This window comes from Corvus kubaryi, unplaced genomic scaffold (assembly GCF_017639235.1).
Source record: "Corvus kubaryi isolate FWS band 111438036 unplaced genomic scaffold, C.kubaryi_AGA036_p1.0 37334, whole genome shotgun sequence".
In the NCBI taxonomy this organism is placed as follows: Eukaryota; Metazoa; Chordata; class Aves; order Passeriformes; family Corvidae; genus Corvus; species Corvus kubaryi.
Genome location: NW_024581108.1, coordinates 26013493 through 26037572, shown reverse-complemented (window position 1 = coordinate 26037572; position 24080 = coordinate 26013493). Strand labels below are relative to the sequence as shown.

Genomic DNA, 24080 nt, shown 5'->3' with positions numbered 1-24080 from the left:
GGGGGGGGGGGGGGGGTGTGTGGGGTCTTTTTCCATTTTTCCTTTCCCTTTTTCCTTCCCCTCCCCTCACAGTCCGGAGCTGCTGCAGCACCAGCGTCCTGCAGCCCCCACGCCAGCCCTACCCATCAGGGGTGTTGTGGCTAGTTCTGGGCTCCTCAGTACAAGAAGGACAAGAAGCTACTTGAGCGGGTCCAGCAGAGGGTCATAAAGATGAGGTGTCTGAAACAACTCTAACGACGAGAGACTGCCGAAGGTGGGCGAGGTTAGTGTGGAAGAGACAACTGAGAGGGGATCTCACCAATCCATACAAGTATTTCCAAGGGGTTTCAGAGAATGGTGACAGGCTCTGTTCAGTGGTGCGCAGCGACAGGATGAGGAGCATGTCCATGAAGTAAAGCAGAAGAAGTTCTACCGCAACATGAGGAAGAACTTCTTTCCATGGAAGGTGGCAGAGCTCTGGAAGAGCTGCCTGGGGAGGGTGTGGCGTCTCCTTCTCTGGAGACATTCCAAACCCACCTGTCTGCGTTCCTGTGTCACCTGTTCCAGGTGACCCTGCCGTGGCAGGGGCTTGGACTTGGACTCTCCAGAGGTGCCTTCCAACCCCAGCAGTTCTGGGATTCTATGATTCTGTGACGCCGCGGGGTAGCGGGGGCGGCGGGCGGAGCACCGGCTCCCTCCCGTCTCTCCCTCCCTCCTGTGCGTCTCTCCCTCCCTCTCTCCCGTCTCTCCCTTTCTCCCTTCCCTCCCTCCCGCCGTCTCCTGGCGACGCCCGGGACGCGGCGGCAGCGCCGGTGCCGCGGGCAGCGCTGGGCCCGCCGAGGCCGCGGCCACCATGAGCGTCCCGCAGCCCCGGTGAGTGGCGCGGGGCCGGGGCCGGGGGTCCGCTCGCTGTCGGCCTTTCAGCCCTGCGGGAACAGTGACACGGTCGGGGCCACCAGCGGCGCCTCCCTGCAGCGCTGGGGCTGGGGGAGAGGGGCTGCGGGTGCCCCGACCTGCCTCGAGGGATCCCGGGGGAATCTGCCCGGCTGCGGGCGAGCGCCCGGGACCCCGAGGTCTCCCGTCCAGGTAAGGCCTTCCTGTGCGCAGGGATGATGGAGCCGCGGGGCATGGGGCTGCTGGCTGCAGGTGATTCCCTAGTTATCTGCCTTCAGACCTGCAGGTTTTGAGTTCAGAGAATCCGGACTTCCCCGAGCAGATGTCACAGACAAACAGTGAGAAACAGAGAATCTCTGCAGGTCTCCATGACAAAATGTGGCACATCCTGGTTTAGTGGGCAGTGCTCTGAGTAAGGAAGCGACTTGCTCCTGGGCCACACAAGAAATCTGTTGCCAAACAGTCCTTTGGCTCGCAGTTCCATGTCTGGTTGTGTGGCTTAAGGCTTCCTCCGGGGGAAAATGGCAGACAGGTGCCAGGTAGAGCACAGGCACCGTGATCCCCTGGGACCCTGCCAATTAATAACTGCAGCTTGGTGCTCTCTCACATCATTTATTTGGTGATCACTGATTTAATTTCACTGTGAAATATTAACTGTGAAAACACATAGGATGCCTGCTGTGGCTTTGTCTTGATGTTCGTCCAAACGAGTGAGAGTGGTCTTAAAATTTACCATGGTACACAGCTCTGGCTCTGAGTGTAGTGCTTTGGGTAAGCTGCCATCTGAGAACAAATATACTAATAAATAATAGTGTCAATGATGATAGGATCATAGAATTCTAAAAAACCCCAAATATAAAATTACTGACCTAAGAGTGACATGCTGTCACTGGCTGCGATGCCAGAGAAACAAACATGACACTTATCTTGAGAAGAGCTTCAGATGTACTCCAGTAAACTACAGATCAGTCAGTTTAGGTTCTGTGCCAGGAAAATTGTCTGCTATTCTAACAAAACCCGAGCATTTTTAGAGAGAAGAATGAACAGGATAAATGGGCAGAGAAAAAGAAGTCCCAGGAATACCCAGAAAAGGGATGTGATTACTTTGACACATGGGCTGTAGAGAGCTATCTGAGGCTGGTGCTTTCCCTTTGCTGTGTTTTTTCCTGACATGGATTTTGTCAGTTCTGCACTTCTGCCTGTTGCAGAGGTTTTAAAGGTGATGATTGTATGTGGTTCTTAAATGCTGGAATCTTGAACAAAACAGCTCAGACAAGTACTTCTCTTATCCTTTTGTTGATACCCTGTGCAGACTAAACGGGACCAGTGGCTGCTTTGCTGGAGTGTTCCTAGCCATCCCTGAGGCACTGGTCCATGCCAGCATTTATGGCCGCAGGGGGTTCCAGGGCTGGAGTGTGGCTGCTCTGGGCAGGACAGCACAGCCAAACCCCAGTGGGCCCGCTTGCATTCTTTCCAATGATTTAATGGGTTTTGGTTCAGGCCCAACACATTTCCTTATTTCCTCTAATACCTTTTTGAACTCTGAATTTAATTCAACATTTTTGAGGGCCAGACTGTTCATAATTTAAATGAGAAAATACATGTTCTGAGTCTTTGGTGAAACAGAAATTGCCACAGCACTATGTTCAGGTGGGAGCTGCATTTTAACTAGTTACATGGTGCAGGAAATCTTAGATGGAAAGAAGTGAATGAAAAGGAGTTGGATTGAGTTTCTCCTCTGCCACAACACGCAGTTGCCAGGTGATACCATTAATGAGTGTTTAGCACAATTGGTGGAATCTGGTGGTTTCAAATGCAAACTCTGTATTAAAAAAGTAATGTAGAACAGTTACTATCATACCAGTGTTTAACTGAAATAAAAAAGTTCAGCCAAATTGAATTTAATAAAGAAATAGATTTTATTCTGCGGCCAAAAGATCGGTCACACAGAAAGCCACGATCGAGAAAAGCAGCTCGGAGCCCGGGGTCGGAGCTGGGTGAACACGCACAGATCTGATCTCTATCACACCAGAGCTCCCAAGTTCACGACTGCTGCTTCGGCTGGTTCCTTCTTACACAGTTTTTGGACAGAGTCTGAATTAATTCTATTCTTCTTGTAATTTTAGCATATTCATGAAGTTTTCTTGTCCCGGAGTTGGGCTGCACAAAGCCTTTCCTGGGTCCAATGAATTGTCCATCCTGGGTGATGAGTGGGCCATTTCTGGTGATGGAAGGGCCATTTCTGGTTCCTGGAACAGTTATTTTTAGTTCCCGGAGTGTCCCAATCCTTATCAGCTGAGATGTAGATATCAGAGTGTGGTGATCAAGTTGTCACGGGTGCAAATGTCTCGGTGATAAGATCTAACCCCACCTAGGTGGAATCCTCACTTATTGTGAGAGAACTTCTTTTAGTGTTGTGAAATTTTTCTCTCAGCCAGGCTGGTGGAAGGATTTTGAACTCTGTCTCTACATGGTCTGATTACATTCCAGTTTTGTACATAATAGCACGAATTACATACTTTATTTATAACATTAACCAACAGGCATAAAAGGGTAAGCTACATTGTTTGTTTAAAGCTTAACTTATTGTTGGCAGATACCTTTGAGGTTATTGTGAAACTCCACATAAAATTCCAGTAAATCCATGATCTCTTTACTTTAAAAAAATTTGTCCTTTCTTTCCTTGACTATGCTTTTGTGTGTGGCAGATCAGTGTAGCAATACACATATAACTGAATTATCCAGCTGAAGGGGATGTAATAGAGGTACAGTGGCATTTAAATCTACAGCCAAAGAAAACAAGAGATTAGTCTCTTGTGTTACTAAAACACATCCTGCCCAGAGACCCTAAAGGTCAAGCTGAACATATTATGCAACATGTACCTGAGTTTGTAAACTGTACAAATGAGAAAGGATTTGGAGTATTATAAACTGTGTCATACTGTCTCTGACTCTGTTTTCCAGAGGCTGAAGTAAGATACAGTTGTGCTAAGAACAGTTTAAAAATATAACTGCTAATTATGGATGCTTCCATTTTTCTGTTCAACTTTCACATCTGAGGTTCAGTTTTTTGAAGCTCTGATCTTTGGTAACTGTGATAATTGTAGTGAGGCCTTGGCACAGGTTGCCCAGAGGAGCTGTGGCTGCCCCATCCCTGCAAGTGCTCAAGGTCAGGTTGGATGGGGCTTGGAGCAACCTGGGACAAGTTGTCACCAGATTGCCACCAACAGGGCCCCTGGAGAGTGGCTGGGGAGCTGGGTCTGTGCAGCTGGAATCCAGCTCCAGGCACAGCACTGTCCTGCCCATGGTCAGGGCTTATCATGCCAGGAGCTGCTGTGGGAGCTGGTCGTGGAGGAGGCTGTCAGGGCTGGCCTGTCGGTCCCTTGCCGTGGTGGTGGCAGTGCTGTTACACACGGAGCTCTTGGCCTTATGTGCAAGTCACTGATACGAATTTCCAGGAGGTCACAAGATACTGCTTTTACACAATCTAATGGGCATTTATGTGACCAAATGCAGGATGATTTACTAAGGCAGCTCTGTTTAACTTAAACTGTAATAATTTTTCAGTCGAGGGCATTATAAACATCTCCATTGATTTTATTGCAGATCTCTTGCAACCTATAACAGTCTTACAGACAAACATCTGGCTGGATATTTCAGCAATGCCAGGATAAGACGACATCTTCAGAAATCAGGACTGGTGAGACTGAAAAGTTTTCCTCAATTCTGCATTCAATTCAGAATATTTTTATGCTTTTTTTCTGTATTTCCTTTTGCTCATTGGAATTTCCCTTTGCAAAGTGTTTCAGTTTGCAGATATACAGCATCATATTGATTCACTCAGGGTTTTTACAGTGTGAGATGTAAGCATCTTTGACTTGTTGTTTAAATAGCTTCAGTGTTATTTTTCAAAAGTGTTTAATGGAAAACTGAAGGATTTGGTAAAGGTGAATATGCTGAATATTTTTTAAAAAACATTGGTGCACTCCTAGGTGTGACTCTCTTTTGCACAGGCAGGTGCAGTAGGGAGGCAAGTGTTTAATCCTTTCCATCCCATTGGGCAGTGGCCTGTGAAGAGTAAGGCTGAGCCCTAGGCTATTAGAAATGTGGCTGCTGCTCCTTCCATTTGGCTGGTGGAGCTCATGGGGTCAAAGACAATCCCGTGCTGGAAGGTGAGTTCCAGCACCATGGCAGGGGCAGAAGTGGTAGCTAACCAGGAGGAGGAAGTGGTCTTCTGGGAAATTGTACCGTTTCAAAACATACTTTATTTCATCTTCTCCTCTTCAGTAACATTATATTTGTGTATGGCAGATCTCAAAGAGTGGAAGAATAATACCTGAGAAAGAATACCGTCTCAATGCCATGAGGAAGGACCACCAGAGATACGTCCAGGAGTGCTTGGCTGATGCCATATTTCGTAAGGTCCTTGACATGGAGGTATGCCCTTACTGAGGATGTGTGAGCCTTCTCAGGTGCTTCCTTGATGACAGCAAGGGGCTGCTAACTTGTGCTGGACTGTTTTCCATGTGTGCCCTCATGCTCCCCTGGAAGGCTCTTTCCTGCTGGGAAAAAGGACAGTCTTGTGCTTGACATTCCCCACATGAAACCTCCATGGGCCTCTCATTGTCAAACCTCCATGGGCCTCTCATTGTGAGAGCAGGCACTGTCCTGGCTTCCTTATTGCTTTTTGACGGCCCTTAGATTATGAGATGATATTCACAGGGCTAGTTTGCTTAAAAAATCCTAATAAAACCAAACCAGTTTGAACATGTTTATATATATTGTCTGAGTACAAAATTTGTGCATGTTCTTGTGGCGTATCAAGAATGGAGTTGGTTCCTACAACTTTACCAGTGCTCAGTTGTTCCCTTGGCTGTGTGAATATATGCAGGTGAAATGCAAATAGATTCAATCCATAGTAGTTTTATTACAGGGCTCAATGAGGGTAGTGGCCAGGGAGAAGACATGGGACAAGCAGGACAGAAGCGTTCTCGCATACACTGACATCTCATCATGCCCAGTAATGAGATTTCTCTTCCTCTTATATTGATAGCGTCATCATCAGCTGGAGATAAAAAGGAAACTTGAATATTCTGTGAGGAAAGAGGGGATGCAGAAAATCAAGGTAAGGCTTGAGCACTGTTGGGTGCTGATGGGACCTGGCAGTTTTGCCTGTGTTGAGTAATAACCATGAGCCTGTCCAGTGATTAACTGAGACAAGTGCTCTGTCTCTGACACTTATGGAAAAGTACAAGAAACAGGCAAGTAGAGGATGATCCTGCCCCAAGTTATGTCTCCTTCTTCCTTTGTCCAGAAGTTCAGGAGCTTTCATTTAATTCCTTCTGAATCTAGTTGTTATTCTACTTCTGCAGTGTTCTTGGTTGGGTGATTTAATCATGAGTTGCATGAAATGGTGCCTCCATGCATTTCTGTATGGTAATTAATGTATCTGCTGTCTGATATGTCTGTTGTATGCTCCATTGTTCTTGGTATGACAAAAGTTATTAAATGTTCTCCTTTTCCAAGGCATCTGTGGTTTTACGTACCTTCTTCATATTCTGTCTCAGTTTTCCAAGCTGAAGGTCCCTCAGTCTGAATTTTTCTTACCTGAGCCATTCCAGGCTTCTCATTACTGTTGCTATTTTTTTACCTTTTCTCATTCTACTGTTTCAGTTTTGAAATGGGGAACCATAACAGAATGAATAATTCAAGATACGTTTTCCTCCCAGTAATTCTAGACCCTCTCTGCTTTTGACTGCTGCTGAGCACTGAGCTCACGTGTTTGGTTGTTTGCCTCTCCACAGGATTTGGGCAGAACTGACATTTGAATAACAAAAAGAGGTTTTAGGAGCCTTCATTTAGGTGTCATGTAGATCAAACTTGATTCTGTAGTTAGATTCATGGAAATCCCATAGAAGTCAATGGTTCTTCTCCCCATGCAATCACCTGAATTCATATGGGAAAAGTCATCCTCATTTTGGCAGAAACACGCTCAGTATTTTATTTCTGTATAAGGAACCTGAATGCTTTGAGAGGAGTGCCTTGAGAAGGTTGCTGCTTCATTGAGCAGCTGCTAAACAATGTCAGATCTGTTAAATTGTAAATAATAACATCTATGAGCAACTCATCGGGTAAAGAGAGGAGGAAATTTTCCTGAAAGACACTGGTCACTATGGAAATTGCAAAGGCGTTGTTTGCTGATGGAACTCCTGTGGTAGGAAGCCACCCCATGGAAGCAGTGATTCTGGCACCCTGTCAAAGGATCTTGGGCTTGGGTAATTTTGGAACATAAACCAGAACTGCTTCCTTCTGTAAAACACCTGCAGATACCTGATGTGTATGTGCTGTGCTGCCGTGCTGGGATGCAGGAGCCTGGCTGGAGCCAGCGGTGTAATTTAACTCTCACCTCATACATTCAGTAAATTCATCTGAGTCGCCTGTCTGAAAGGAGAAAGGCAGATGGCTGGGCAAGGGAGGGTGAGAGAGAGCTCTCTCTTTCCAGTGGGGCAGTCATCCCAGCATTGGGTTGGTGAGAAGAGAAGGTGGGGGAGAGGCTGCAGTCAGAGCAGGGAAGTGGCAGGTGCACTCAAATTTAAAAAAGAAAGAGACCTTCAAACAAACCAAGGATTGTGAGATACACAGAAACAAGCAGATGAATTGAATATGGTGGGTCAGCAGCTGAATGCAGCTGCAGGAAAATGAATCAGAGGTGGAGACAAGTCTTTTTGCTTGTCCCTCACATTCTCCCATGATTTCCTTCCTTAACCAGCTGTTCCATTGGGTCCAGCCAGCTGATTGCCACAGCTGTCCAGTGAAAGACATAATGAGACAGACATCGCTGGTTTTGGATTTAGTACGTCAGAGACGTAAATTCCTTTTCTTTCAGGTGGAGCAATTCAGAGGATCACTGGAAGATGTCATCCCTATGCACTCCCCGCATCCACCACTTGGTCCAAGGAACCGTAATGGGCTCAGTCCTTTAGTGGCTGGAGAACGAGCTGCTCGCTCACAATGGGTGAGTTTCATTAACTTCTCCTTGGGCTGTCATGGAAGCACAGACAGCAGGAAGTGTGCACATGGACCTTGGTACAGAGCATTCACTGCCTGGATCATTCTGGGTTAGGGCCTCATCCTTGATTACTTGAGGCTGATTTCCTGTTTGCTGGGTTGTGTTAAGGAGGAATCTCCAGAAGCTAGTGTTGCAGGAATGGCACATCAGAACCTAGAAAAAACCCCGAAAACTTTGCTCTCTGATAAATCTGCTTCAATCTTTCCCTTTTAGCTGCCTCATGGCCTCAGGTAGGCTGCTATCAGTGTGTTGAGCATTGTCAGTGGACACAGGGGCTATAGACAAGGTTACACATGGTGTAAGGTCCTGAAAATGGTGGGGGTCTTTTAGAAAACAGAGTTGAAGGGGTGAAATCAGAATGGAGCTCATTTCAGAGGGCTGTGGTCTGGGAGCTCTGGCTTTTGCTCTTTGTTAACAGCAAAGAAGGAATGCTAATATGCTCTTGAAATATAATGGTACTAAATCCTAAAGTCAAAGGTCAAATATATAGCTCAGTTTTAACTGGTTCTCTGTATCAATAATGGTAATTGGTGTAGTTTGAAAAGAAGCTTTCAAGTCCTGAATGGCCTTCTCTTCATATAGAGGGCATCTGGACTTGGAGTTGATTACGGTGGTGGACATTCTCGTCATCAGCACCAAACCAAGGAGCCTGCCCCCTCTAAGGTGGTGAGTTAACCTCAGTTACACAGTGCTGTTAGGCTTTAACATTTTAACTTGGTATTCTGAAGGGCATACAAGGAAAACATGAAATAGAACAGTCAGAAAAAAGCTGAGTATTGAACAAAAATAGGTGCATTTTTGTTGTACATTCTCTCTGTGTCCGTGTGATGTCCATGTGATGTCCACTGCTGCAGTTTCTGTGAGTTAATTGTGTTTGCTCCAAGGCTGTGTGGTGAAGAGCCAGCAGCAAACCTTGTATTTATGACCAAGAGTTGTTTTGGATGGTCAGTTAGAGGTGCCTAAAGGGGTCTGGCTCTTTGGAGACAGACTAGAAAATGTCATGTCCTGTAGGTACCTGAAATAACTCATCACTTCCAGGCATCTTCATCAGTGCTATTTTTTTTTTTTTTTTTTTTGTAGTGCTGCTCTGCACTGGAAGCTGCATACTGAGATTTTGTCATTGTTTTCTTTCTCCTTTTGTAGAGTTCCTTGCGACCAAATACAGCTCCAGGAAATATGCAGCAGCCCCCTCGCCTTCAGCCCCTTCATGGCTGGGCTGCAGCAGGGTTTGTACCAAAGGCTTCCAAACAGAAGTGCCATGCACTGGAACATGATCAGCAGTTTGCCCATGGGGTGAGGCTGTATTTCATTCTGAAAATAATATAATTTTAGGGACAGTTTTATAATATTGTTTAAGTACTGTAGTTCCCAGAACTGTATACGACAGGGAGCATGCCTTTCAAATGGCATCAGCTTTTATTTGAACTATCCTTTTCCATTTCCCCTCAATTTTCAAGACACTGTCTTACTGGTCTAATGCCCGGTTCTTGATCACAGTGAGGAAAAATGTGGTGACTTACCTTTTACAGTATAAAATCTCTCTGCATACAAAATTTTCTCCCTCTATGTGGGTTTTCTGTTATGTAGAGAGAGTCAGACACCTGGTTAACTCCAGTAACTCAGGAATGTTTTCACTTGCAAGTTCTACAAGTTTTTGTCTTCATCTACAGCTGCAAAGTAGCAAAAAACTCCTTTTTTTGATCATTCCTTCTACTGAGTCACACTAGTGGGCTTGGAGAATGAGAGTCAAACATGGTCTTGATATATACGCAGTTACTTTCAAGTAATATTTGGACTTGTCTTCTGCTCTAGAAAAACATAATATAATTGGCTTTGTGATATGCATTCCATGGGGTGGGAGGGTTTTGGAGTGGGACTGTGATCTGCTACCACTGTCTGCCAGACACTGTGTAAATAGCTCCCTTCTGCTCTGCATTTGCTGTGTATTGGGATGGTCACGATTCTTTCTCCGAGAATTTGCTGGTTCTGTTTATGTCTACTTAAATTATGGGTGATTTAATGGTTTCTTTAGTGCTCACAACTGACAAAACAGCTAAATCAGATGTAAGTTCTGAGAATGTGATGCAGAACTCAGAGCCACAGCATGCAGCATTTACAGAACTTGTTCCCTAGTGATGTCTTGCTCTTCAGGGCCCTGGTCCTCTCAATTTCATTCTGCAAGAGGACTAAATCTCTACTCAGATGAGGAAGCAGCATTTTGAATCACATCTTGTAAAACTGATGCCCAGTGATGTTTCTGTTGGATGACTGGCTGCTCTGGGGATGTGCTTTCCAGCTGCAAGGCAGCAGCAGTGCTGCAGGGCTGTGCAGGGTTCTGTCTGAGATCGGACCTCTGCAGGGCTGTGGCCAGGGCTTGGTTTACACTGCTGTCTGTATCTCTGAGGGTGACATTTTCAAGCAATATGAATGTTGCCTTGCAAATTAAAATAAAGGGTTTTAGCACAGAAATATTTTAGTGAGCAAAATTTCAGGCCCTGGGTTAAGGAACTATTTCAGAAGGATGCATGTTGCTAAATGTACCAAGCAGTCAGACCGTGGCCGGTTCTGTATGCTCGGGAGCTGTGTTTGCAAAACCTGTGTCACTTGGTTAAAATGTTTTTTCAGGGGGAGAGGAGTGAGTTAAGGCTTATGAATTCAGTGGAGTACGTGAATGGTGTATCACCGTATCAGCTACCTGTCATTAACCCTTGTGTGGCGCCAGTGCCACCGCCCCACCTGCGCAGAGGGGACAGGCGTGTCGCTGCAGTCAGAGGTGGGGGGCCCACAGGGAGACGGTTTCGTCCCACCACTGCATTCAATGAACAACTTCTAATAAACGTAAGTAGTCTCTGTCTATGTACAGGTGTATTGCCTTCCTCACTGGTGTCTTTGCTTAATGCTGAAAGATGTGCATACCTAGTTTGCATAAAGAAAATGTGTAACTATTAAAATACATAATTGCTATGCATGTCTCTGTAAACTAAAGCATTTGGTGTTTTTCATCAGCTGGGGAGAAAAAAGGCACTGAACAACGACCTATGGCAACTGCTACTCAAAGCCTTCCACTTCAGTCAGTCTGATCCTGTCCCTGGCTATAGCTGGCACTAGAATTTCAGGGATTTGTGAAATGCCTTGAGTGTATGAACACTGCATCAGTTACACTGTCTCCAGCCAGTTTTAACTCCTGTAAAAGAAGTTGTAGGAACCCAGGACTAGGAGGGATGATGTGGGTCATTAAACCTGGTCCCTGCAATTTGGGGCTATTCAATGCATTGGGTTTTCAGTTGGAAATATATCCCAGACCCTTTGCATGTTACAAACATTTCCCAATTTAATCAGCTCAGTACTTGTCATAAAAGCCTGGAAGCCTCAAGTGTGCGCTACACAGATGTGAGCTTTGCTTTCACCCCTTGTTGAAGCTGGAAACTGAAGGCATTTCTGTGCATTTTCTGCTGCAGAATACTAGAGGGTTCCCCAAGTCCCCATTATGCAGCAACGCCTTCGTCACCATGGTCTACCTAGGAAGGAGTAAGAACGTGTGTCTCAGTTATTACAAGGAGGAAATCAAAGTCTATCAGCAACATTGTGGATCAGAAAACATTTGTGTCTATAAAGGCAAGCTGTTGGAAGGAGGTAAGGATAGAGTCAGACAGTTCATGTTGATTCTGGCAACATCTTTTTTGGCTAAAACTTTGCCCTGACATCAGAATGATTTCAGCTCAGCTTGGTCAAGATATATGCATCCAGAGATGTTTATACCATCTGCCTCCGTATTAAATCTGGATCTACTGTCCCATGATTGAAAGTGAGGTTACAATTACTTTTGCAATGATGGTGGAAGGAATTTAGAGAATTGATTTAACAAAATACTTGTGGCTTAGGTTAATTTTCTATAGAGATACATGGTTAATAGAGTAGTCATAGCAATAAATTGTCCTTAAAAAGGGGTTATCTGAGTTACTAAAATACATCAGTGAATGATGCTTTTTATTCCAGAAGGAAAAGTACATAGTGGGAGCCCAGTTCCCATCTCTTTTTATGTGAGTGCAATTCCATCAAACCAGTAAAAGATGAATTGTGTTCTGGGAACCTAGACACAGGAAATGGCTGAGAGGCTCTGGCCTTTTTTCTGCTGTAGCAGGGAGTGGCCAAGCTGACAGTGTGACACTTGTCCTAGCTGTCCCACCTTAGGATTCTGGGGCTGGCAAGAGCCAGGGCTATGTGTGTGGAGGGGTAGAGTTTAACAAACTGTTGAACAGACCTGAGAACTCTAGTGCCTGTCCACAGAGGGCTGGGTGCTGTGGTGATGCAGTTGAGATACAGCAACTGAAACAGGCTGACAGTGAAGTGTAATATTTCTTTTTGAACCCTTTCTTTCTGTGATTGCAGATACCTTCCAGTTCACCTCCAAGAGGCACCAAGGTTTCCCGTTCAGCCTCACCTTTTTTATCAACGGGATTCAAGTTGACAGGCTGAGCTGTTGCTGTGAGTACAAACATCAGAGGCGTTCCCGGCTGCGAGGCAGACACAGATACTTCAGGGTTCTCAATGTGGAGGGAGCATTTCCTTGCTACAGGTACAGAGACAAGTACACTTTGCTCACAAGGACTTAGTTTTGAGAGAGTTTCTAACTTGTTTCTCTTCTTTCATCTCTCTGGCTCCACACAGCTCTGTAGAGCCTGCTCTGTTTCTCAGGAATGGAGAGGATTCCATGGAATGTGCAGGATGGAGGTTGCCTGTCAGGGTCTCACACCTAAGAGTATGAGCACAGCCAGTTCCCTGTGCCTCCTCAGCCTCCCTGTGGTGTGTGCACGGCAGGGACAGTGTTTGTGTCGGAGGTGGCTGAGCACGGGGCAGTGGCAGTGGGGTACATGTGCCACCCCTGTGTCTGTGGCCAAAGTGGCAGTGAAATAAATACTGAGCATGCTGCTCAGTTAGCTGTGGTTTCCAGAGGCTTCTTTTTGTGATAACTTATTTTTAAACAGCTCTGCCTCTGAAGTGAGATTCTGTTGTAAGACCCCCGGCTCCAGAATAAGGCAGCACTGAATGTTTGCCATGGTTCAGAAACCAAATCTGTGCAGAAAGGTTTTGGGCTTGGGCAAAAGTCAGTGCTGTGACAAACAGCTGTGATTTTGCCAAGAGGCTTTAATTTTCATAAAATCTTCCTTTTCTGTAATTTTCATTCAGGCCAGACAAGTAAACTTATGGACATGTGGATAATTTAAAATCTTTTATGTTCTTTTAATAAATAATTTTTAAACGAGCAGCAAGCAGTTGGAACAAGAGACTCTCCACAGAGGTGTACTCTGTTCCTTCAGATAAGGACTGAATTCTAAGAAAAAAAGCGCCATTTTATTGTACCATATTTTTTTACTCCAGTCTAACAACGAACATGATTTATGTAAATGCATGTTCAAAGGAGTGAAAAAAATCTGAATTCAGAATGGATATAGCGGCTATAGATTTTAGGAAATGCCCAAATCTCAGCTTTTTGTGATTTCTAGAAAGATTTGAAGTGAATTTTCTGAATTTAATATAGTATCCAAAAATTGGATTAATTCCTTCCTGAGTTACTCCCCCTTTGTGTCCCCCTTCCCGTCTTAGTGGTATCTCTCTCTTCCTGCCTCTTACCAATCCAGCCAACCTTATCTGATGACTAAAAACCACCTCCATTAACCTGATTTTCCCCATAAATGACAACTATTTTCACATCCCTTCAGGCCAAGTGGACTTGTGTTTGTTTTCTGCTCTATGACACACATTGAATGCCCACTCTGGTTCCCAGTAAAAGTCCCAGTTGATTTTCCCTGGTGGGTCAGGGCTTTTGCTCACAAAGAGGTGATGCTGTCATGATTTCCGTACCATATAAGCCTTGTTCTGTGAGTTTTCTGCTGGCCAAGGTCCAGCATTTCTGTACAGCAGAAGTGCTTCAGTATCCCAAAGGTCCCTGGAAAAAACCACCAGGAACAATGCATTAAGAGGTAGGACTCTTCAGAAATGGTCATGTTTATGTTTTGTGCCCACAAAACAAAAAGATTTCTGGCCTGAATGACCGTGGCATATTTCACAGTAGTTTGGAGTCAACTAGAATGTGAGGGGAATTGCAATCAAACCTTACATTAAAAAAGAAGTTTTGGGGGAGGAAGATATTTTAAAACATAGTTGTCTGTGAAGAAAATACGGTTTCCCAGAGAGATTTGGGATTAGCTAAAGTGAAAGTTCCAGTTTCAGTTTTACCCTCTGCTTGCAGATTTGACTCCATGTACTATACACAGCATGGTGTCTTGGCCCTCATGGAGGGCGTAGGGTGGTGTAGGGTGGCTTTTCATGTCTCCAGTTAATGTTCCATCAGGATTAGGAGCTCTTGTCTCTTGTCTGGGCATCCTGACTGTAAGAGAGAGAGAGAGGACACATCACTCCATTTTATACAAGAGGAGCAGTCTCAACAACTCATTCAAAATGCTTTGTTTTCCATCTGTGTGGGTTTCTTTTAGGTAGGCAAACAGAACAGAAACTGAAAATTATTAACTTTCAGTCTTCTTCCCCCACAGTTCTTAGACCCAGCAGATAAATTCAGAAACCCCCAGTCTTACCTACAAACCCTCAGTTATCATTCTATTGGATGTTACAGCAGGATCTGGATCCAGAAGATGTCTGACTCAGAACTTGTTTGCCTTTCTCAGTGGTTCTGTCTTCACAGCCAATGCTTGGTGCAGCTTCAAATTAATGGGCACTTGTAATAATTTTGATTCTGCTTGTATGTCAGTTGTCACCTGTAAGTGTAGGCAGCGTTACTCTCCTTCAAGGAAGAGCTGCATCTGTGTTAGGGGAGCTCCCAGGGATTTCAGGGTGCTTCTCCGTGTGAGTTCTCCATTGTGGCAGTGCAGAGGCAAAAGGGTACTTGCTGAACTTACTATGTCTGCTGTCCTTCATTGTTCAAACGAAGAAAAATGTGATACTTCCCAATTTGTGTTATTTTATAGGTGCATTATTGCAATGGGTCTGGACAAAAAGCTATCCACTCCCAAGAGGAAGATTGAATACCATGAGGAGAGGCATGTGTATTCCTGGGAACATACTGTGCACTGTGAGCCAAGTAACAGCTGTGTTGAGCAGAAATCAAGCAAAAATTCAGAGTCAGTCATCTTACCGGGTCATGAAGCAAGTGTGGAAACTGTTGATGAGACACTGGAGACTGGAGAGGAGTACAGAAGAGAAGAAATGGAAAACCAATCTAGTCAGGAGAGCGAAGAGAGTCAGGAAGACACCAGTAAAAATGGTATAGTATTCCCAAACATGAGCAGGGAGTGAGAAATGGGAGAGGATGATTCTGGAGAAGGTATGGGATTGTGGGCCTCCAGCTTTGACTGGGGCATGAGAAATGTGGTGATGTCTGTATCTGGGCAATAGAATTAGAGGGGCTCCTTTCAGCCATGCAGCAGGATGAGATGGTTTGCAAGAGCCAAGAAAGTGAGTAAGGAAGGGTGGTGAGGCAATGACACAGGTTCCCCAGAGCAGCTGTGGCTGCCCCATCCCTGGAAGTGTTCAAGTCCAAGTTAGATGGGGCTTGGAGCAACCTGGTCTACTAGAAGGTGTACTCCTCTGTGGAAGAGGCGTTGAGCTCAGTCTCTGCCTTTACTTATTCCTTATCACAGTCTTCTTTAGAGGCAATCACATTTACAGAGAGATTTTAATCCCTACTTCCTATTCCTGTTTTTGCTTTCACAGTTCTGCAGTGTTACTGCTCAGATGACTTGTTAGTCCCTCCGGATGTGTGTTTGGGATTAATGAAGCCTTTTTCCTTCAGGAGGAACTGCCCTTCTGACAATTACCTAAGGAGGCCTGACTGCCAACAGTGCAATTGGAATCTCAATTGATTTTTAATACAGAAAAATAAATCTCCTTATTCCCTTAGTTCTCATTGTCTTGGTAATTGTTTATTTGCCTAACTGGTTCTGCATCAGGAGCTCTTCATTTCTGTCTTTGGTGTTCTGTCACTTCAGTATGTTAAAAGCCCTGATGGAAGGAAAGGAGGGCAGCAATAAAATCTGTGAGGTGAGGAATGATGGCCGCAAGGGACAGCTGGTATGGCAGCAGTGACAGCTCGCCTGCGTGGTGCAGGTGTGTTCCCTTGCCACTGCGTGCACAGGGAGCCTGTGGTAGCAGTGGAGCGTCTGGATTTTAGGTGGAAATCACCGACACCCCTGTGTGCTGGCGCCTGGGATGTGCCCAGCACAGCTTTGGTGGGGAAGGGGGGTCTTCTTTGATGCGTCTGCAGGAAGAGGGTCTTTACCTCCAGAGCTGAGCAAAGGGCTGGGAACTGGACTCAATGATCCTTGTGGATCCCTTCCAACTCCGCTTATTCTATGATCTATCAGATGATGTAGCTTGTCACGCTAGTGCCTGCCTGAAATCCAGAATGTGGATATAACAGTGGTAATTCTGTGCAGGCTTGCTTTGTACTGGGTTTTCCCCTGGGCCCTGAAGGAGCAGGTCAGAGCAGTGTGATAACAGAGTGCCTCTGCAGTGCCCTTTGGCTGGAGTTCATTAAATTAATTAAGCTTATAAGACACTTCTTTGCAATTTAGGCATGTCAATACACATTTATCGTACTTTGCACTGCAATATATTACCTTTCTCCAGCTTTCTCAATTGCTTGTAATATTTTTTTCATCACAACCAGTTTTTCTCCTGTAATAAGAGATTCTTACATTTAATTTCTGAGTTTGCCCAGCTCTAAATTTTTCTAGTACTTGCCATGGCCAGTAATTTTGTTTATTTTTGTTTTAATGTATTAATCATTCTCGGTGCACCAATCAGTAGTTTTGCTGCATTTTTGCTACTCTATGAAGAACACAATGCTTTTTTATGATAATGTGCTGTTACAGTTCCTATCTGTGGTCTTAGATGCTCTCATGGCTTTAAAAAGACTGAGCAAATTCAAGGGCAAAAGGAGATTAATGAAGTTAACTTCTGTCTGCTTAAAAAGAATTTTATTAATTGGGAATTCTCTTTCCTGTCTCAAAGTACAATTCTTCTATTTTAGAATATGATGAAGATTTTGAAGCAGATGAAGAAGTTGATGAAGAAGGACAGACTGGTGATCAAATGAATGGAATGTCAGAGTCATCCTCAGATGATAAAAACCATTGTTTAGACTATGGAAAGGAGAGTGAAACCTCATCCCAGAAGGCACCGCAGGCCTCTGGCAGCGAGAAAGATGGAAGTGATGGATATTCTGACAGGGACTCTGAGGATGATCAACAAGGTTAGTTTTGTTCATAACAAGGCTTAGAGAAGCTGACCTGATGCATGTTTTACAGTTTGTGTCCAGTATATATGCTGAGTCTGCATAGGGAAACCTATGCCGATCCTTCTGAAATGGTAAAAGACAGCTGTTTTATCTATTACTAATTTTACATCTGCCACTGAAATGCAGGCAGCCGCCTGGCAGTGAGAGCATGGGCCTTTGCTGAGCTATTTAGGTGGTGAGATGGAGATGGAGCCAGGCTGCAGGTTGGCTCTGAGAATCTAGGCAGGACAACCCTCCATGTCAGCGGGCACTCACATGTGGGAGGCTGTGACCCCTTGCACCTTCCGAGGGGTCCCAGATTTCTTGGTGCAACATGTTTTTCAGAACATGCACTTTGGCATGGATTATAGTTCTGACACTTTTTACTAAGCCTGACTGGAATTTTCTGCCTTGAGTTAGACCAATCTCTTCTTGAATCCATGCAGATTGTGGACAGCAGCAAGGCTGTGCAGCAGTCAGCTCTGCTGTTCAGCTCACTGTTAGATGAAGGATTACTGCCTTTTTTCCCCTCAAATTTTCCTTTTATGAATTTAATATGATGATGTCTGTATGTTTTTTTAGAGGAGACAGTGAACTTCATCTCCAGTTCAACCTGAAGGGTTTACACAGGGTTTTGGAGATCTTTCTAGTATTGAATAAGTTAACAGAAGGGCACTGAGGGATTGTTGCTGTGGTTGAAGTCTTTCATCAAATGAAGCTCAAGAGTCTATGCTAAACCTTGTCTGAGCTGTATTTAGAGGTGCATTTGGAGGTGTATTTCTGTGTGATTGATAGAACTACTCTGGTTTATTTCCATTATCAGAAGAAAACCTCCATGTTAAATGGCTTTCATTTTAATATTTCATACATCTGGGCAATGTTCTTCTATTTACACTTACTGGAATTTTGTCATGATATCCTCAGATGGTGTAATTCAGAGAATGCTATTCAGAGAATGCTGTGTCCCTTTGTGAGTGCCCAGTGAATGCAGATGTTTAGTGACAAATACTAAATTAAAGTGCTGTTTGCTGTTTTCAGAGAGGAGGCCTGCAGACTCTCTCTCATCCATGAGCACTCAGTGCAGCACTGAGACTGACTCTCATGCTGAAATGATGACAGACAATATGAATGGCAAAGAGGAGTGCAATATCAAAAGTACAGCTGATAGCGTAGCACATGTACACTATGGAAATGAGAGTGGGGAGAAGAAACTGCTCAGAATGGAGGAAAATCAGGAGACTTCTGCACTGGAAAAGAAAGGAATAGATGAAGCAGAAAAGATAAAACCAGAAGATCTAGAAGCAAGGGAAGATAATAGAATTTCTCATGAAAACATAATGGCAATGCAGCCTCAAAATCCTGAGGTTAATGGGGAATCCAAACAGACTGGGTCAGGAGAAAGTAACATGAATGAGGAGGAGAAATGTCTTCCAGTGCCTTGGGAAAGCAGGGCATTGAACATGGAGGATGGCAATGAAGAGTCTCCTTGGTGTGAAGAAGGAGGTGGTGAGTACAGTCCCTCTGCATAGCTCTCCATGCCTGTGCTGCTGTATTTGCCTTTGTACTCATTCTTGGTGCAGCGTGGGGAGTTGCTGGACTTCTTCAGGCTGCTGGAATACTCTGTGCTGTGAGCTCAATATCCACTCAGAATGTAACAGTGGCTCGGTGTTTCTCTGCTGGTGTTTCAAGTGTAAGGATTTGTTCAAAAATGAATTTTAAACCATTTTAAAGCTGAGATGGCTGAATGGCTTCTACTCCCTTTTTGCTCTTTAATGGTTTCTCCTTCTTGCTTCCTGTTTTCTTTGTGATAGTTTCTGAAGATTGCAAACCAGTCCAGGAGGAAATAGCAAAAGCAACTGGAAATGATCATCCTGTGAATTCTGACCCTGAACCTGGTGGTTCGTGTGCCAGTGAGGAAGAAAAGAATGCAGCAAGTACAGAATGTGATGCCAGTGGAGGTATGATTGGCTGTCAGTCAGGGACAAGGATTAAATCTTACTCAGCTGAAGTGTTTTAACAGAAGTGTTTGCCCTTTCCTTCTCCTTTGGCTATCAAAGTCTCCCTGTGCTTTTTTTCTTTCCTAACTAAAACCAGGTGATGACTAGTTGGCATCTGTAGTCATGTATAATTAATGATTTTTTGGCAGTTAAATGGTTCTGGGAGAAGAATCCATGCCATGAAAAAACTGAGTCAGGAAAATAGCTGTGGAAAGCAGGAATGTAGTGAGGTTCCATGTGCTTCCAGGTAGTGTGCAGCATCCTTGGGAAATGCCTTGGTTCCCAGGAACAGGAATCAACCCTGTATTATTCCCTGGTGTAATTACAGAATCCACAGGAATCTGAGTGTTCTTCCTCCTTTGTGTGCATACTTCAAATGAGCAATTTGCCACTTATTTCTGAATTTCTGAGTGTCACTGTCAAGCTTACAGGTGTTCACACACACACCTGAGCTCCCTGCAGGAGGGAGGCAGAGCAGGCATGACTGGCCTTGCATCAACATTTTTCCTTAAATTCTTTATGCCAGATGCCAGAACAACAGTACTAAAGACATAATCAGAGCCCAGGGACGTGATAAGAAGCAGCATAGCAAGTTCTCTTTGGGGGCCCAGGCTGATGTCCCTCATTGTTTGGCAGAAATGGCACCTTTAACACTAACCCTGTAAAGCATGTAACACTGACATGGTGCTGAGTAAACTAATGTTTGATTATTTCCTAATAGCACCAGATGGAAATTTCTTGGCAGATGGGAGGAGAAGCCTTGATGTGCAGGAGGCAGCAGGACAAGCGGTACGAGAAGGGCAGGTGACAGGGCAGAGACAAGCCCTGGAGCAGGACGGTGCTGCTGAGGGAGATGCTGGCAGCGGAGAGGCCGGAGGAAAAGCTGCACGGGCGGGGGATTCGCTGCCCCGGGCAGACACGGGGGCTGTGCTGGAGGAATCCGCACCTGAGGAAGGCGCCGTGGCAGAGGAACATCCCAAAGGAAAGGAGACAGGGGAAGCAGTGAAGTTGGGCACAGAAGGGTCACCTGGGGGGCAGGAGGTGCTGGTGGAGGGGTTGGAGAGCGAGGTGGCACTGGGAAAGCTGGCACCTGGGGGAGAGGGGCCAGCTGGGGCACTGCCAGGATGGGAGACAGACACAACTGTGTCCCAGGGGCAGGAGGGGGCTGGGGGGATCACTAAGGCGGAGGAGGCTGCAGAGAAAGGCCTCAAAGGAGTGGTAGGGCTGCCAGCAGAGGAGGACGTAGGTGAGCCTGTGTCTGAGGCAGGGGAGTCCCTAGGAGAGAGAGGGTCTGCAAGGAAGGGCACTGTGGTGGGTGCTGTGTCAGAGGGAAAAGAGGCTGTGGGGGATGTCGACGTGGCAGCAGATGGGATTGCCAGAGTTGTCGGCCCTGAAGGAGAAGAGGCTGTTGAAGAAGACATTTCTGAAGGGGAAGAGGCTGTGGGAAAGTTTGGGGCTCTGTGGGAAGCACTAGGGGATATGCAACCAGGAGAAGCAATGCCTGGAGAGAAAGGGTTTGTAAAGCCAAGTGAGTTTTCCCAGCTGAAAGTGTCAGGGGAAGAGTGGATGGAGATGGGGAAAGCTGTCGCAGGAGCACTAGCACTTGAGAGTGCTCAGGCATGGGAGGTGGGAGGGAACAGTCTCCAGCGAGTGGAGGACACGATGGAGGAGCCTGACAAGGGTCCTGTGCTGGAAGTGGCACCTGGGTTAGGGGCACTGCGGGATGCTCGGGGGTATCCTGTCACTGAAGGGTCATCACAGGTGGAGGAGAGTGCAGCAGAAGCACTTCGGAGTGGAAACCCGTCTGCGGGCAGCAAAGCGGAGACAGAGATAGCAGTGGAAGGAAAACCCGAAGAAGAGGTAGTGGGAGGGTCTGCAGGGGCGGCGGGAGCGGGTCCGGAAGGTGAAGAGGAGGCCACAGATGGAGCAGCAGGTTCAAAGGAGCCGGCAGCTGAGACAGAGGGGTGGCTGAGGTGTGGAAAAGTGAGAGCGAAGGGGAGGTCTCCCGGGGAGGGGGTGCTGGGCGAGGCGGCGCTGCCGCCCCCGGGGCTATCCGTGACCCGGGCCGGGGAGCCCGGGCTGGTGGCCATCGCTGTGGTGGGCGGCCAGGCCGGGCGAGGAGCCCTGGCTGGGGAGCCGGCGCTGGCCAGGGGTTCAGCAGTGGCTGGCGGTGGCGGGGTGGGCGCAGGGGCGATGACACAGGAGGGGGTGATAGGAGCAGTGCTGGGGGCACAGAGCGGGACAGGCGCGGCAGTGGCAGAGGAGGTGTCAGCCAAGGGAAGAGGGGCAGTCGGGGAGTCTGGGAGAGACGGGGAAGGGGTGGCCGATGGATCTGTGGCTGGTGGGCGAGAGGTGAACCAGGAGGCAGCAGTAGGGTGCGAGGGAAGGGGACCAATGCCGGCGGCAGTCGAGGGCCAGTGCGAGGCGGAGCGGGAGTGGGGCGCAGTGCGGCTCGTGTCCCCACGGCACCGAGAGGTGCTTGGAACAATGTCGCTGAGGGAAGAGCCGACTGCAGAAACCTGCCCGAGCACCCCTGCCCATGGGGATGGAGGAGGGGAACCGAGGGGGAAAGGGTTCACAGGAGGCGAGGGACTGTGCCTGGGCACCCAGCCACAGCTCCTGGCACCTCCAGAGACAGGGACAGCGCGGGGCAAGGACGGGCGGCAGGAGGAGGGGATGGAGCAGGCAAGAGTGAAAGCCGAGGGGGAACAGGCAAGCCCCTGTGAAAACACGGGAGAGAGCGAGGTGGAGGATGTCTCGGCGAGTGCAGGGAGCGCCGCTGGAGCCGGGGAGCAGAGGAAGGACAGTCCCGGCGGAGGGAGCCCAGGTGTCCTGGGAGCCGCCGACGTGGGCGACAGGAGCCGCAGTCCCCGTCAGGTGAGTCCTGCGTGGCTCAGCCGCTGTCCCAGCAGTCCCGAGGCTGATTCGCGTCAGAGACAGAGGCTGCACCACCTCGTCCTATTCCTTATCCATTACTTAAATGTCTGCTGATGGTAGCTGGGTCAAGGGATGATAAATCCTTTTGGGTGGCGGCTTCCGCATTCTTTCCTGTTCCCAAAATCCCGTGCAAACCCCTTTGCTGTGGCACTAATTGTCACAGCCCGTCCGCCCTCTCTCCCCTCCGGCCGTGCAGAGCAGCTCCCCGTACCCAGCGTGTCGCAGTTCTGGTGGCATTGGGTGAGACCTGGGGCTTACTCTGGCCTCGCCTCGTAGGAGATGTCACAGCAGTACCTCAGTAGCTCCGAGTTCAGCACGTTTTCTGTGACGTTTGGTCATTGTTTTGTAGGACGGTGCAAACCCAGACCTAGTCATCGTGTCCTCGGAATAGCCTCAGGATGGGGAAGAAACTCTGCTCTGAGCTTTTTCTGCAGCTCCTCAGTGTTGTGTCCTGCAACATGCGCTCAGCCTGCTGTGGGTTTGTGCGGGTTGGGATGTCACTCCTCTGTTCACTCTCTGAGTACCACAACCACTGTCACGTTTCCTTGGAGCAGCTCCTCAGCGTGCAGCAGACAACTCAAGCAAGCTTGTGTTTGCCAGCCCAGGAAACAGCACTCCTTTGGAATGAGGGAGACGCTCATCACAAGGATTGTTCCACAGCTGTCTCGCTTGTTTTTCTTGAAAACCAGAGAAATACTGGACTGACTGAACTTCCCCTCCTCCCCCAGGCACCACTTGCTCCCCCCCCATGTTAGGGGAAGGGAGCCTTCTTGCATGCGCAGTGCCCCCTGTGCCAGGAGGCGTCTGCAGGGCTTTCCTCTCCTTGGGGGTCCAGGCTTGCTGCTGGCCACACTTCAGGGCATTTGAAATGCTGTTGAAAGTTGTCAAATCAGAACAATTCTAACAAGTATTTGTAAATGCATAAAGCCTGGTCTTCTGCTTTTGCTGGAATCACTCAGGAGTGGTCCACGGCACCTCAGCTGAGGCTGCCAGGAGGGTGGTCAGTTTAGAGTTGTCTCAGCCTGGTGCTGGCTGCCCATCTCTGCTGCCCAAGGCTCTTCTCAGCTCTGCTCCACCTCTGGCAACACTGGGGCCCCTTAAGATCCTTTTGGGCTGGGCATCTGGGGCTGGGTGTGCAGCAGCCTCTAGGCACTCTAAACTTGGTGGATGCAGCAGACTCAGCTCCACACAGTAGGGGACTGCAGCTGCATTTTCAGGTAGGGAAAAGACACTGGAATTAGTGGAATTTTGAGTGGATTGGTGCTGTGAGTCACTTTAGATCAATATACATGGAACTGGAAACTCAAATGTGATCAAGTGGTTGCTGTGTGTTTCCTCCTAGAGATGTTCCTGTACTAGAGATGGTTGCATTTGTATGTTCAGTCTGCCTGCATTCGTGCTAAGGACTGTCTCAGAGGGCTGTGTTTTCTGTGTACATACCCACACCTGCACGTTCACTCAGGTCTATTAAATATCTGTACCAGTCTGTGCAGCTCCTTCAGTTTGTGCCAATGGTATTCCAACCTCTGCCCGTGCAGCAGGGCTTGGGCTTCAGTGTCTGTCTCTGCTTGCTAGTGGGCTGACTGATGTTGGGCTGAGTGTTTGTGCCTTGTGCAGGTATGCCTGTAAAGCTCATGCCCAGGGCTGTGGGCATGGCTGCACCTGGGCATTTGGACACACGGGTGGCAATTCCAGGTTTACAGATGAGCAAAGACAGAGAGGGATGCAGGGATTTGCCTTTGCGGGGATTCCCTGGGAGCCCCTCTGGGGCTGCAGGAGACCCAGGGCATCAGAGAAGGCCCTGATGAACAGAGCAGTGTGATTATAAGGAACTGGAATGCTAATAGTTCATTATTTAACATTCTTGAAATACTTGTAAGTGACACTTATGTGTGTGATTATAACAGTTGGG

At 47.0% G+C, this 24080-nt stretch overlaps 1 protein-coding gene across 8 annotated transcripts; it reads left to right on the top strand.

Moving 5' to 3' along the window:
- The first annotated feature begins 698 nt into the window (after window positions 1-698).
- On the top strand, window positions 699-23654 carry ERICH3 (glutamate rich 3). Of its 8 annotated transcripts, XM_042031006.1 has the most exons (16): window positions 699-852; window positions 4480-4573; window positions 5185-5310; window positions 5927-5998; window positions 7760-7888; window positions 8525-8608; window positions 9086-9235; window positions 10568-10780; window positions 11401-11575; window positions 12332-12518; window positions 14926-15221; window positions 16989-17210; window positions 18273-18740; window positions 19046-19192; window positions 19953-22108; window positions 22518-23654. In XM_042031006.1, exons 1-16 carry the CDS (start codon window positions 833-835, stop codon window positions 22557-22559), a joined length of 4581 nt encoding a protein of 1526 aa, XP_041886940.1. In that variant the 5' UTR covers window positions 699-832; the 3' UTR covers window positions 22560-23654. The 8 variants fall into 8 exon arrangements, with proteins under 8 accessions (XP_041886940.1, XP_041886938.1, XP_041886939.1 ...); XM_042031004.1 differs by having other exon boundaries at window positions 8525-8605; window positions 19953-23654; XM_042031005.1 differs by having other exon boundaries at window positions 19977-23654.
- Window positions 23655-24080: the final 426 nt, after the last annotated feature.

Coding starts and splice junctions, on each gene's coding strand:
- ERICH3 (XM_042031002.1), top strand. CDS start 833: ATGAGCGTCCCGCAGCCCCG. Junction 5,311..5,926: donor GTAAGGTCCTTGACATGGAG/GTATGCCCTTAC, acceptor TTATATTGATAG/CGTCATCATCAGCTGGAGAT. Junction 8,609..9,085: donor AGCCTGCCCCCTCTAAGGTG/GTGAGTTAACCT, acceptor CTCCTTTTGTAG/AGTTCCTTGCGACCAAATAC.